Source organism: Lactuca sativa, chromosome 7, assembly GCF_002870075.4.
Source record: "Lactuca sativa cultivar Salinas chromosome 7, Lsat_Salinas_v11, whole genome shotgun sequence".
Classification (NCBI taxonomy): Eukaryota; Viridiplantae; Streptophyta; class Magnoliopsida; order Asterales; family Asteraceae; genus Lactuca; species Lactuca sativa.
Genome location: NC_056629.2, coordinates 144,938,171 through 144,953,747, shown reverse-complemented (window position 1 = coordinate 144,953,747; position 15,577 = coordinate 144,938,171). Strand labels below are relative to the sequence as shown.

The window sequence follows — 15,577 nt, the reverse complement described above, 5'->3', positions numbered from 1 at the left end:
ACTCTCGGTTGATCTTTAAAATTTTTTTAGGGATATTGGATGATGATGACAACATTTATATCTTTTGTACATATATAAGAATCCATAGTTTGATGATTTTATTACACTTTTCGTTTCAACCACTCAAGCACCATTGTTTGATGATTTTATTAGAATCCATCCAATATCCGTTTTGGACATTCATTATAGAAAATTAAATGTATCACAGAGATGAATACAAATCTACATTTGTCTTTGCATTTCAACTTTGAACAAGACAAGGAATTTGATATGCAAAATGATTTTTAATAATAATACAAGTAATTCTTTTCATATATTAATCATTAGATAAACAAACGTCAAATACGACTATCATCAAAAAAAATTCCTTACAAACGATCAATAAAAGATGAACACCAAAAAAACATAAAGAGTCTTTATAGATTACAGAATTGAAAAACATTTAAAGAATAAGCTTTTGATTACACATCGAAGGAAGAAGTAGCCGCATTCGATTGCATCTTTAGAGCTTCTTACCTCAAATGCAAAACGGATTCCAGTTTATGTACAACATCCATTCCCCTCTTGGTTAATTTACATTTTTACCCCTTTCCACAAGTTAGAATCTTTCACATATAATATATATTCAAAACATGTATAAACCCAGAGAAATATAAAACATTTTTTTTATGCTTGTTCCATTTTTGGAGCAAAGGTTAGAACAGCATCAGCTACAGTTAGAAATATCTTGTCTTCCCCAATCAAATCCGCAAAATTAGATGTGTGTAGCTTGTCGAGTACAGTTTGTCCCGGATTCGTTAAAATAAGCTGTGTCAATTTGAAAAAAAAAATCATGTCAAGATATTGTTTTCTTTACACATATATAATCTTAACTTTTATTAAAATGTCTTTATTTATCTTTTTTATTAAATATTTTTAAAAAGTTATTTATCGAATGGGAAAAATGATGGTTGCTAGTTTAGCTTAGTTACCTGAACATCTCTCTTTTTAAGACTGTTATGCAATTCTTCCAACGCGTGAATCCCACTAGTATCAATATCAGTAACAGCTGGAACATTAAGAGAAAATTTAACAAACTCAACAAATGACGCAAATTTTAGATCAAATCATTTACAAAAATCTAAATTACAATATTGTCACTTACGTGACATATCAACTATCAAATATTCGACTCTTGGTTGATCTTTAAACATCTCTTCCTCGTCAGATAACCACCTCAAAATCCTACAATTATAACAAGTAATATCAAATCATCAATAATCAAAGCAAAATATATGAGAAAAGTTTTCTATGACTATTTCAATAGCCAGTATGCTAAGTTGATAGCTGGTTAGCAGGTAACTGGTAACCGGTAGTTTAGCTGGTAAGATTCATTTCATACCTCTCCTTTACGTAGTTAGAATTCGAGAAGTAGATAGCAGAATCAACTCTAATAATCAAAACACCGGGAACCCTAGTTGCACCGGGATACTGCTCAACGTTCCGGTACACGCTAGTCCGTGGGATCTTACCGAGCACCGCCGTGCGGGGTCTCGTAACTTGGAGCAAAATTTTGGCAAAAGATATACCAACCTAAAAAAAATTCAAAAAACAATTAATCTCATTAATTATAACCAAAAATTTTCCAAAATCCAAAGTATGATGCTATTTACCGCAATGAGGAGACCAATTTCAACAGAAGCGAATATCACACCGAAAAAGGCACCCATACAAGCAACAAAGTCAAACTTATCAATCTTCCATAATAGGATTGCTGCATCAAGGTCAAAGAGACCTAGAACTGCTGATATAATGATGGAGGCTAGGATTGCATTTGGAGTGTATTTGAATAATGGGGTGATAATTAAAAGAGTCAACAATACGATAATCGACATCACGATGTTGGACACTGCGGTGTTGCATCCCGCCATGTAATTCACCGCCGATCGAGAAAACGATCCTGCAAGAAAAAAAACGTAGGAATGGAATCAGTTATTGCATTCCGTACGTACATGCTTAGGTTTGGTTGGTTTGTAGGAATGGAATGAATTATGTTGAGGGCAGTTTAACCATAAAATAATTTATATTTTCTAATCAAACCATAAAAGCTTAAGACAATTTGCCAAGATAAACACTTTGAACCTTTTATCTCATCTATATATGAAATTTTTATATGAGGTTTAACTGGTAATTTTTCAAATTAACCATTTGACTACATGATGTCAAATTTGCATTATTGAATTATAATAAAAAAGATATACATTGTTTACAAAATTCAACCATTATAAAAGCTCATAAAAACCCACATAAAATTATGATCAATATATATATTTTTTTTAGTTTCAAAACATAATATTGTTATTAACTTAATATTCCACATACCTGTTGCAACATAACAACTTGTCAATGAACCAACTATGTTCATGGAGCCTAAAGCCACCATTTCTTTGTTTCCATCAATCTGATAATCCTTCATTGAAGCAAATGTTCTTCCTATTGCCACAGCTTCCTGTGTTTTATATAAATATATAATTAAGCATATAACTCATATATATATATATATATATATATATATATATATATATATATATATATATATATATATATATATATATATATATACATGTGTTTATAATGTGTGTGTGTGGGGGGGGGGGGGGGTAGTGATATACCGTGAGTGCAATCAATCCTGCAATTACTCCAATCTTGAAACCTTTGGCAAGGAAGGGGCCATTGAAGAAAATTAGATGTGCTGATGATTCATTGACTCCTTTCTTAATATGACGTACCTGGACAATGGAAAGATCGTTAAGGGGCATTTTAGTAAATAAACAAAAAAAATGATACATGCAGACGAAGTTAATTAACTTACGATTTGGACCCCGTCTTTGTCTGCGTGAGTGATGAAGACGAAAAAGGTCGCGATAATAACTGATATCAATGGAGCTATAGCAGGCACCCAAAACAGCTTCTTGTTCTTTTTCCCCTGACCAAATTGTAAAACAAATTTTGAATTTGGGTCAAGAATGTAAATTCCACAAATCAGAATCAGAAACTGAAACGGAAATGGAAATGGAAACAGTCTTACGATGAATTTTGCAACGATGAGGAAAGTCAAGAACGAAACTCCGATTACTAGAGTCTGCCAGTTCCACTAAAATACAAAAAAAAAAAAAGTAAAAATCAGTGAAACGATGTTTTTCAGGGACATTTTTGTCTTTTTAGGTTTAACTCTCAGATAGTCTCACCCCATGGTGTGCTGCTTGAATCACAGAACGCATGACGGAGATGACGTCAGTCTTTTTCGTGAAGTCTTTGATTCCAAACAATCCTTTCAGCTGTTGAAGTGCGATGGTGACAGCAGCTCCCCCCATGAACCCAACAATGGCAGCATGCGACAAGAAATCGATCAGGAAACCCAATCTGATGAGAAAGAAAGAAAGAAATAAACAAACCCTTAGAGCTAAAACGACAGCGTTTTGATGTGAATATATATAAATATAAACATACCTGAAAAACCCTAGTGTGAATTGAGTGACGCCAGCAAAGAAAGTTGCAGTGAATGCGAGACGTTCGTAATCGTGTTTTTGTGTCACGGGATCGAGTTCTTCTCGAAGCATAGTTCCAAGTAGAAGAGAAACGACTGCAACTGGACCAATGGCGATATCTCTTGAGCTTCCCATGAATGCGTAGATCAGAGGTGGAACGAAGCTCGAATCTGTAGTGACAAATTAGTCAAAGTTTTGAACAATCACTTGTTGACTTGAAATGAGATGAAATTTCATGAAATCTTACACAATCCATATTGGGGTTCCAGATTTGCTAGTTTTGCGTATCCAATATCCTGAATCAAGAAAGAATTAATCACTAGATGCATCTCTGATTCAATAAAAGATAAGTATGATGTTAAGTTAATTATACCTGAGGGATACAGAGACTTGCAATGGTGCATCCAGCGATGAGGTCGCCTTTAAACTTAGAGAAACTGTAATCTCTACCCCATTCGAGAATTGGAAAAAGGGTTTGAAACCCTAGAACAAGCTTTCTCTTTTTTGGTTGATCCTTGAAGGGTTTCAATGGATCATCTGAAAGAAAAGTTTCTTTGAGAGCAGTTTTGATCTCTTTCAACAAATCTTGTTTTGGAGGCTTCCCCACTTTATGAACATAAGGTAACTCATCTGTATTGTGTCGTGCAGAAGGTAAACTCCAGATATCGGAATCCTTCATTTCAACATCAGCAGCAACCCTCCCACTCATTGTGGTTGGATTCTTGTTTTCACCTGTATAATTTCAAGAAAAACGATTACGTAGTGATTGTTAGTATATTGATAAAGATACATGCATATATGTAAGTTTATATAATATGAGCTATGGCGTATAGTAATCTTACCTATGAAATTATATTTCTGAAAGGCTTGGGGCCGGTGGTATAAGTGGTGATTAAGGTGATCCTACTTATAAGATTGGTAAGTCAAACTTATGACAATAAGCAAAGTATATAATACTAGTGTTTATTAAGAAATGAATCTAGACAAGATAAAGGCTGAATACAAAACCTCATAAACGTATAGAGCTTTAATAGTTTCTGAGGGTGCAACTGGTGAAGTTTATTATGCAATTATTGGAAGTTTGGAACAATTAACTTGTATTATAATAAATCAAAATTGGAGTTACTTTTTTTTAGGAGTTGACTTTTGTGATTTTACTAACCACGATTAGCGTTTTTTTGTGATGTGGTAATCGGCGCTTAAGCGCGACTTAATGGGTCCAGTTAAAAACGGGCTTTTAGTGAGATAGTGGGCCATTATGTTAAATAAGAAAAATAAATTAATAAATAATTAAATAAATAACCCACATTGAATATTCATCTTCTCCACTCCAACTCTTCTTCAACATTACTTATTCCAGTCTTCGACAGTTCCACTAAACAACAAGGTATGTTTTCTACTTTCATTGATTAGTTCTACTCCATTCTACTCTCCTCTCAAGTCTCAAGTTTCATGATTCATTATGTATATATTATGTAATGTAACATTGTATGTATTTATGTAATTTGCATGTAACCTTTGTTACTCAGTTATAACTTGTTGTTACTTTTTACATGATATATGTATATTCTGTAGTTTTCTCACCTTCGTTTTACTTTACATAACTTTCCCTGTAAATGTATTAAATATTAATACTAGTATAGTACTAACTACTATGTTCTCTTTCTTACATCTTAACTTCTAGTCTTTTTGTCTTAGATCATTGTGTAACTGTCAAATGTTCATTATGTAATCTGTATTAATGTTTAAGTACTGTTAAACTGTTAATTAAGATTTAAGTGTTTAATTGTTAAGTAACTGTTGTATTGTCTTTGTGCCTGTAATTAAGTGTTTACCTATTAATTATGAACTTATTACTTATGTGTAATGTTGTTAAAGTGTTCATTAACTTCTGTTTTGTTACTTTTATTGTTTTAAAGAAAGGTTTCAACTTCAGATGACCGGGGTAGTAGATATAGTACACAAGTTCCAAATAATAAAAACAATTTTAAGTGCTCTTTTTGTGGACAAGTTAAGATGAAGATGATGATAGTTTAGACGATCTCTAGTTATAACTTATTAATATTTAGGATCTAATATGATACTACTATGAAACTAAGATATCCACAATGATAATCATCAGATGCTCTTTCATTCCAGTGAATTGGGTGTCCAATCATAATTGCAGCATTTACATTTATGCACGTTTTCATGGTAAAAAGTGGTAAAAAGAAAGAAAGAAAGAAAGAAGAGAAAAGAAAGAGATCATGTTGTTGCTTGATTGATGAATACTGTGCAATGCAAATAAATCCTTTTCACAAAAACATAACGTGTCACTCTTATCCATTAAAAACCATAAAGAAAGAAGTCCCAGCCTCCCAGGAGAATCCAAATGGGACCAATTATAATTTATGAGAATATTTCAAAATTCTCATGAACAAAATATGTGGGACCCTTTCTCCCAAGTATATGTGGGGTATGTAGGTCCTAACAAAGCTTGTTTAAGATTTCAACTTTGTTTCATGAGAAAGAAATTAGTATAGAGACTAAAGTGAGTTATATTTTTTAATCTTTAACAATTTTTAACCACAAATTGTAAGTGAAGAAGTGTGATAACTGTCCATTAGTTAAAAAGCATATTAATAACGACAAAGTATAAAATGTTGTGAACTTGATTGTTGCATTCATTTCATGAGAAAGATATGATAATAATATTAGGTTAAAAACGATCCAGAAATATTGTAATTTAGCTGAATTATCCCCAAAAAGGTGTGTGGTGTCACTTTCAAACTACAGATAGATGGTAAAAATAGTAATAAACAAAGAGAACAATGAAAAAGTCAAGAGATTCGTAAGTTATCCTTTTCCATGGCTCCACTAGAAACTTTTATTAAGAAATGAATCTAGATAACATATGGATCATATATATCCATAACATAGAGGCCCCATAATGGCGTAACTGATGAAGTTTATTAAGCAATTATTGGAACAAGAATACTAAACTACATACATCATGGAGATAAATTATTTTTTGTAGGGGTATGTTGTTGACTTTCTTGTTATTATAAACCATGATGTAAACAGAAGTTGCACGTTGCCATGTTCAGGATATGAGCCAAATTACCATCTTTTTTATGAATTTAGTTTCTTAGTTTCTTCCATAATGATCCATCATAAGTTCATCACATGTTCCCATTTAATTGCAACATTTCATTTTATGGAAGTTCCAAACTAGAATTACCTTTTTGTAAGTTACAATCTATCCATGTACTTTCTGCATTTGTTTTTATTCTAGTGTATTTTAAATATATAACAAATAGCCAGATGTTGCACTTAAACTAGTTTCCAAAAGAAACATTGCAATGTTTAAGGGAGAGAAGCATACAAAGGGAATAACAAAAATTTGATACTCAAATCAAAGAATGAAGGGTAAGAGACCATGTTTTTGCTTGATTGATCAAAACCATTTCAATAGAACATATAGTTGGGATTTGTGAAAAAAACTAAATTACTAGCTTATCACTCTAGAGATTAAACAAATATAACCAAAACTGAGGAGAGTCTATTGGGGCCAATTGTAATAAACAAATATGTAGGACCCTCTCTCACTAACAAAGTTACAACGCTTCTTTAGGATCTCACATATATAGTCACATTCCAACATAACTTAGGCAACTTTGTATCTATATAAGACATTTTTTTTTTGGTATAATTAGGCTCTCAAACTTGTAGTTTGGGAGAAAATATGCATATGATTGGCAGTGACCTATTTTTATATTCTTGAATAGTTTTACACCAAAATTTGTAAGTGAAGAAGTGTGATAATTAACTAACTATCCATTAGTTAAAAGCATTTTTAATAATGAAAAAATATGTAATTAAGCTTGTGAACTTTCTTGAAATCATTCATTAAGCAAAAACTAGCTAGTAATTTTAGGTTAAAATGATCCAAATTGTAATTTAGTGGAGGTAGCCCTAAAAATGAGTGTGGTGTCACTTTGATGGGTGGCAGAGAATAATAAACACATAGACCAATGAAAAAGTCAGAGGTTCGTAAGTTATCCTTTTCCATGGCTCCACTAGAAACTTTTAGAAACCTTTTGGGTCAACGTGTCGATGTGTCTGTGAATCATTAACTTAGCAAACCCTATTTCCTTTATCCATTTGAGCATGTCATGTGTTTACATTATCTAAATAAAAAAAAAATTAAAACTCCAATTCAATCACTATCAATCATATAGCTTATACGCACAATTGCACAAATAAACAAACACACACAGTGTTCGAAGCATTTATATAATCAGGAATCAGATGAAAGATAACATATAAAAGAACTATTCAAACTCAGAGTAGCTGAAAGAACAATTAAGATTAGATTAATGCATTTAGGGGTGTGTAACGTTACCTTTCATAGGTCTGGAAGGGCAAACAGCTATGCTTGGGTGGCAAAGATGATCTGTATTAATATTTTTGTGAAATTTGAGTGTAATCCTTAGAACGAAATTGCGTCCAGATTCGTTAAATTTTTTACTTACAAATTGGGCGTTGAGAAATCTCCACCTAAAATAGCGGAAGGGAGAGAGAAGGATCACGAAATGGTCTTGTGCTCTTCCAAATATAGCTTGTTTTCCTTGTGTGTTTTTCGCTATGTTTTAGTTAAACTGTAAAATTTGTAATTTGGAAACTATATCCAACATCAACCATATTGCTACAAGTTGATAATTTTAACTTCGCTAATTATTTGAACCATAATATTGCATGAGTAATCATAAACATAGCCAGAAATATCCAAATCAATCTTTTTAACCATTTTTTTGTGTTTAAATTAAGGTTATAAACGACGTTAATTAGACATGACTCTGTGACAATATTAAACCTTAAGTTTTTAAAAGTCATGACAACCTATATCGTTTGTAAGTAATGATTTATGATGGTAATTTTGTACATAATAAATAATTTTATATATATTTTCTAGAGTGACTACTCTAAAATATAAAACTAGGTGGTTCCTTAATTAAACGCAACTAGTAAAAATAAAAGAGTCAACGATAGTTTTCACGGGTTGAGTTCTATACCCTGAAATATTTAAATTTATATGCAATATTTATATTTAATATAACTTATACATTAAAATTTTTGTATAAATATATTTATGATAATAATTCTTTTTAAATATATGACATTGAAAGTTACATTATTAGATAATGCATTAGAAGAAGTAAAACAATGCTCATTTTGTCTCGTGTTTATATTTTCTTTAGAGTTTGAATTTTTTTTCTATATAATTGTGTGAAAATGAAATAAAAACATCCTTATTTTCCTAATAACTTTCGGAAGTTTTGTTTATAAAGAAAAAGTTTATCAATTACAAAAATATTAAATAATTATTATTATTATTTTTAGCATATGCACTGCATATATAGTAGTTCAAGCACTAGGTATAAATTTTAAATACATTATTGGCTAGAATTGAGTTATAGCCTTTTAATTTTCTACAAAACTCCCATTAACTCATTTCTAGTGTTTACTAAGAGAAACAAAGAACCAGATAAAAAAGAATAAGAGAACTTAGAGATCGACGCATGGAAAAGAGGAGAGAGGAACACATCTATGACGAGTGAGGTTGCTATTTGCTTATCAGATACGCCCTATGAAGTTTCTACGGTTGACCCTTTTAGTCACTTAAGTTTTTTTTATGGCTTTATGAGGAAATCAAGTTGTAGACAACCTGTTTTTTTAGTCCATTTTACTTGTTTTAGCCGGTTTAGGGGAAACATAGATAAAAATTGGGCCCACCCATCTCTCTCAATTCAATAATTGTTACCCAGAAACCAATCACCAGCCGCATTTTCCTTTGTTCACCAATAATTTGTTTAGGTATCAGATTGAATAATCGTCTTCTTTAGATCGCTAATATATACAAAATGGGGGCCTTCGTCTTCATTAGATCTGGAAGAGAAATTGATGCGGACAGAAACAGGAAACGATGAGGCGATTGTTTGTGGCTGATCAGCGAGCACCGATCGAGGAAGGAAGACGGAAGTAGTAGGCGGTTGCAGCCCGTCTCCATCTTCAACGATTGGGTAAGGAATGTACAATCGAAGTCGCAAGGAAACTCTGATGTTGGCTGGCAATCGAGAGAAGGGGAGGGCATTAATCTTCGACGATGGTTGGGAGGTCATGAGGAGGGGTGCTAACACTCTAGGGCTGCTCTGGCGACTTCCTTCTTCTTCTAGTCCGACCGACTGCAACACAAGAAAGGAAGGAAGGTTCATCGGAAATTGAAAAACAACAAATAAGGGGTGGTTATGAGGATTTCGATCGATCAAGGAGGAAGAAAATCAAAGGAAGAATGGTGGATTTCGATCCGGTGGCGGCAAATCCGTTGAAGGGGACGGAGCTCATTTTTTCAGTGGCACCCTTGGCATTCTTGATTTCGTCGCCAGCGACCACAAATCAAGGGGAAGGAGTTGAAGGCAGTGACAGGCTCGATGATGGTTGAAGCAACGAAGGTGATGACGATATGGATGCTTCGGTAATCCTCTCGGTTGTTTTCCCTTCTTTTTGTCAATTTCGGAGGTGAGTAGCTCACGAAGTGATCAAAGGGTGTTTGGTGGAGCTTCAATCGTTATTCTCTCGGGGAGGGGCTGCCATCGCCAATGAGTGTGTGAGAGAGAGAGAGAGTGATTTAGATGTCGTGGTACCTTTTAATTTTTTTAATTTATTAAAATAGAAAAATAAGTGAGCTGACATAGGAAACCGGGTTACCCCTTCGTTTTCTCAAAAAGGATGTATTGGACCCAACAAAATCAAATTTATTCCCTTAAAAAATCACTTAAAAAGTTAAGTGACTAAAAGAATAAACCTTAAAAACTTCATACAGTGTGTTATTTTTCCATTACAAAAATATTAAATAATAATTATTATTAATTTTAGCATTTGCATTGCATAGTAGTTAAGGAACTAGGTATAAATTTTAAATACATTATTGGCAAGAATAGAGTTATAGCCTTTTATTTTTCTACAAAACTCCCATTAACTCATTTCTAGTGTTTACTAAGAGAAACAAAGAGCCAGATAAAAAAGAAAAAGAGAGGAGAGAGGAACACACCTGTGATGAGTGAGGTTGTTATTTATTTGTCAAAGTTTCAGAATGAGTTCAACGAACAACAAAAGAGAGCCAACGAGCAGACGTGAAGAGGAGAGGGTATGTTGAGCATTCCAAAGACGGTGATGTTCATATCTTCTCTGTAAGTGCCCGATGGAGTTGATTACTCCGGTGGTGACGATTTTTTCTCATGAGCAATTGTTTTTGGATTTTTGAGCAAACTAGCTATTCTTTAGACTATTTTTTGGTTTATTTATTTACTTTTTGTTGACTAATCAATTCGTATCTTAAAATTTCTAATTTTTTGTTATTTGATTGTATATTTTCTTATCTCATCATTTATTTTGTTCAACACAAGATAGTTCTAATATTTTTTCTAACATAGTTCCTAAAAAAAATTTCTAACACAGGTCCTAAGACCTACCTACCTAGATTCTACATAAACTCGTCTCTATTTTCTACTACTATTCGGTTTATATATATATATATATATATATATATATATATATATATATATATATATATATATATATATATATAATTTAAGAAGGTATTTTGTTAAAGTTTGATGTACGGGTTTTTTAAAACCTCAGTTTAAATCAATCTTTTTAACCATATTTCGTGTTTATCAAAAAGATAATAACTTTTTTGGTAAAACGATCATCAACAAACTTATTTTATTATATAATATGTTAAATAATTAATTATTTTTTATGATTTCTATATACCATACCAAATACTAGACGACCTTTAGTTTTATATTGAAAATCTATGTCTTTATGGTTTGCCAAAAACATGTTTATTTAGTTTAACCGTTTAGTCCTTGTGGTTTGATTTATTCCTCATTCTTGTTAGGTAAAATGATGTTTTTTTTTTTATTTTTTTTTATTTTATATATATATATATATATATATATATATATATATATATATATATATATATATATATATATATATATATATATTTTATATGGTGTTTTTATTTGAATTATAAAAAAAATAAGGAAAAATTCTGCATATATCATTTTTAAATGTTAAAATATTATATTTATCCTATCTAATTTCAAAATATCATATTTATCATTTTTAAGCTTTTAATATATCAAATTTAACCAAATCACTTTTTAAATCATTCTTTATATCTAAAAATCATTATTATTGAAAATAAAACCTAAATGGCAATGTTGCCACTTACATTCTAGATTGCAGGAGTTGAATTTAGAAGTTGGATGTGTATCATGTTGGCATTAGGGATAAGAATTTGGCCCGAAAGTTCGAACCAAACCGAATCGAATTGAATTAGACCCGAATAAGCAATTCGATTCGGTTTTCGGGTATCTATATAAGGCTTATTCGGTCCGGGTTACCCGAATAAGGGCTTATTCGGTCCAAAAGGACCGAACCGAATATGAAAAGTCACATTTTTTTCCCACTTGCATGATTGTTTATTCGGTCTTGTGTTCTATCGATCGTTACCCAAAATACTCACGTAATGTTTAATATTTAACTTATATACTTATAGATAAATTTTTGGGTGTTTTAGATGTTTAATGTTTAGTGTTTAATATGTTGCTTAATAACTATATCTTAAGAATGTGGTGGTTGGATTTTACATTTTATATATCAAGAATAGTTAAACCGTGTTATTTCTGTTTATCATAAGCTACAAAAGTCATACAAAATATAATATTTATAATCACATTGTAAATGTTATTTGTGTTATTCGGGTTATTCGTCTCCTTAATCATCTTGTACATGTTATTTGGGTTATTCGGGCCGGAACCGAACCGAACCGAATCGAATAATACCCGAACCGAACTGAACCCGTATTGCTTATTTAGTTCGGTTTTCGGTTCATATAATTAACCTTATTTGGTTTTCGTTTTATTCGGGTTTGGTTCGGCTACGACCCGAATAACATCCCTAGTTGGCATCATGCCATGTTAATTCCTATCTATAACATCGCAAAAAGTACTAAATAATTTTTTTGTTTTAAGTCCATCAAAATTGTCATTCATTCAATCAAATATTCATAAAATTGTGAAAATGTATAAAATAATTATCAGAGTACAAATCATAACATAAATACAGAACACTAGAGGATGTGATGCAATCACGTCGAGTTCTTCCCTTTCATACCGGAAGTACCTGAAAGATAAACATAAAACTGTAAGCACAAAGTTTAGTGATTTCCCCAAAATACCACATACCATACATACATACGCCCCCCCCCCCCCCTCGCCCAACATACGAACAAATACATGCAAGAGACATAAAGATAACTAGCATCCTACAAACATAACCCAATGGCCCGACATTGTTGCCTTCGACCTGCAAGTACAGTTAAGAGACTCACCTCAATTGATAACAGATAAATCTCACACCGAACTGTTGGTACAAGGACCTTCTCACACTATACATATCAAACCAATCATAATTAATGATTAGGGTATTAATCATAATCAAGGGTCCACTATATATACTCTCTCTCTCTCTCTAGGGTAAAAGACCACTTTACCCTTCCAAAGCTAGTCTCTTCAAAACATGGCCCAAAGTCCTAAAATGACTAATTTCCTCCTCTAGGACTACATCATGCATACTCATTCACTACGCCTTGCGTAGTGTGTTTCCACAGAAAACGGAGTTGAACCAGGCTACGCACTATGTAGTTAGGTTTACACCCTCCGTAACTCGATGCTTCATCCACTTCCTCAATAAGTCCTTAGTACCTAAATATTAGATGTGCCACTCATAGATCTTTATCTAACGGATGTCTTAACTGATAAAGTCATCAACTTTAAGCTTTTGCATTGCTTAATAGAGAATAAAATCAAGCCCTAGATCCAAAATACTCTCTAAAGTCTAATATCTCATGCATGGAAGAATAGGAGTGCCCAAGTTCCCATTTTTATGACTTCACAAGCTTATAAATGGCTAGAAATGGTGCTTAAGATTTCTAGAGTAGCTTATACTCACAAGAACCAATGTCAAGGGATAAAAAAACATAAAACCCACCAACTAACAAGATATAACAAATGAACAACCAAGGTGAGAGCTTTTTACCTCCTGAAGAACCTAGATGAAAAAGCAAGGTCTAGATCTACAAGCAGTAGGATCCCAAAAGCTCCTCCAATGATCTCTTTTTTCACAAAACTCACAAAAGAACACTTAAAAGGCTTAAGATCCTCACAAGGTGGCTAGGGTTTCATTGCTTCTAGAAATGGGGGTGGAGGTTGAGCAAGGGAGGCTCTCAAGAACTTACGGTCCACTAAATATAGCGTAAACCCCAAAAATTAGGGTATGAGCACTACGACCTTACACCTTGCGTACGTCTAGTACGCCCTGCATAGGGTTTAGAACCCTCGCGTATCACACCCCTTCCTACGTCATGCGTAGGAAGTAAGTTACACCCCCGCCTAAGGACCAATCTTGCAAAAATTAAATATGAAAGGTTTAATTAAAAAATACCTGAAAGTCGGGCATTACAATTCTGCCCCACTTGAATCAAACTTCGTCCTCGAAGTCCGCTACTGTGAATAACTCTGGATAATGTTCTCTCATCTCTTCCTCGGGTTCCCATGTCCACTCTGAACCCTTCTGGTGCTGCCACTACACCTTTACCAACCCTATTTCCTTGTTTCACAATGTCTCCATCTTCCTATCAAGGATCACAGCCGGTCCCACTATATAGTTCAGGTGTTTGTCGCCCTAAATATCCTCCGATGGCACAATTGTAAAATCATCAACCAAGCATTTCTACAACTGAGGGATGTGGAACGTGCTATGAATATGACTAAGCTCGTTAGGTAACTCCAAACGAAACCTAACCCTGCCCACCCGGGCAACAACCCTGAATAGACTAATATACATGGGGCCCAGCTTGCCCTGCTTCCAGGATCGAATGACACCTTTCCAAGGTGACACCTTTAGAAGTACCATATCCCCGACCTGAAACTCCAAATTTGATCGGTGTCTTTTAGCACAACTCTTATGTCGGCTTTACGCAGTCTGAAGCTTGACGCGCACCTGTTGTATCAACTTCATAGTCTTGAGTACCACCTCTGTACTCCCCATGACTCATTGATCGACCTCATCCTAACAAATCGAGGTCCGACACTTCCTTCCATAGAGAATCTCAAAGGAAGGTCGATTAATACTACCATAGTAGTTGTTGTATGAGAACTCAGTCAATAGGAGATACAAATCCCAACTACCACCAAAGTGCAAAACACATGTGCGGAACATATCCTCTAGAGTCTGAATATTTTACTCACTCTGACCGTCAATCTAGCAGTGAAAAGTCGTGCTCAAGTACAATCGGATACCCAAATCCTCATGAAATATATTCCAGAATTTGGAATTAAAGCATACATCCGGTCTGAAACCATTGATATCGGAACTCCGTGCCACACAATCACCTCTGATATGTAGATCTACACTAACTTCTCTACCAAGATGCTCTCCTATATTGGGATAAAATACGTACTCTTGGTCAGTCGATCCATAATGACCCAAATCGGACCCCCTCCCCTCGCGTTGTCCGTGGTAACTTCGTGATGAAGTCCATCGTGATTTTTCCCATTTCCAAACGGGTATAACGAATAGCTCAATCTTGTCATGAGGTCGTTGATACTCGGCCTTGACTTTCCTGCAAATTAGGCACCTCTCCATATGCCAAGCCACATCCCGCTTTATGCAAGGCTACCAATAATTAAGTCGGAGGTCTCTATACATCTTTGTTGCTCCCGAATGGATAAAAAACCTTGATTTATGCACCTCCTCCATTAGAACATGTTGTGTACCACTGAAATATGGAACCCAAACCCTCCAAGACAGGATCTTCAAACCCCGACTATCATAAGAAAAAGAGGACACCTGAACCAATATGCATTCACCCTTATGGTGTTCTTCCTTTAAGGCCTCGACCCGAGCATCACAAATATGTTCCAGCAATGGGGTAACCA

The 15,577-nt window shown here is 33.8% G+C and overlaps 1 protein-coding gene across 1 annotated transcript; it reads right to left on the bottom strand.

The window, feature by feature from the left end:
- Nucleotides 1–391: 391 nt before the first annotated feature.
- Nucleotides 392–4,522, bottom strand: LOC111908227 (sulfate transporter 1.3). The gene is made up of 14 exons (XM_023904065.3): nt 4,370–4,522; nt 3,901–4,259; nt 3,775–3,823; nt 3,490–3,697; nt 3,228–3,402; nt 3,068–3,133; nt 2,852–2,965; nt 2,652–2,768; nt 2,362–2,488; nt 1,653–1,939; nt 1,382–1,572; nt 1,145–1,224; nt 972–1,048; nt 392–807 (listed from the first exon to the last, which is right to left on the bottom strand). Exons 2-14 carry the CDS (start codon nt 4,234–4,236, stop codon nt 667–669), a joined length of 1,968 nt encoding a protein of 655 aa, XP_023759833.1. The 5' UTR covers nt 4,237–4,259; nt 4,370–4,522; the 3' UTR covers nt 392–666.
- Nucleotides 4,523–15,577: the final 11,055 nt, after the last annotated feature.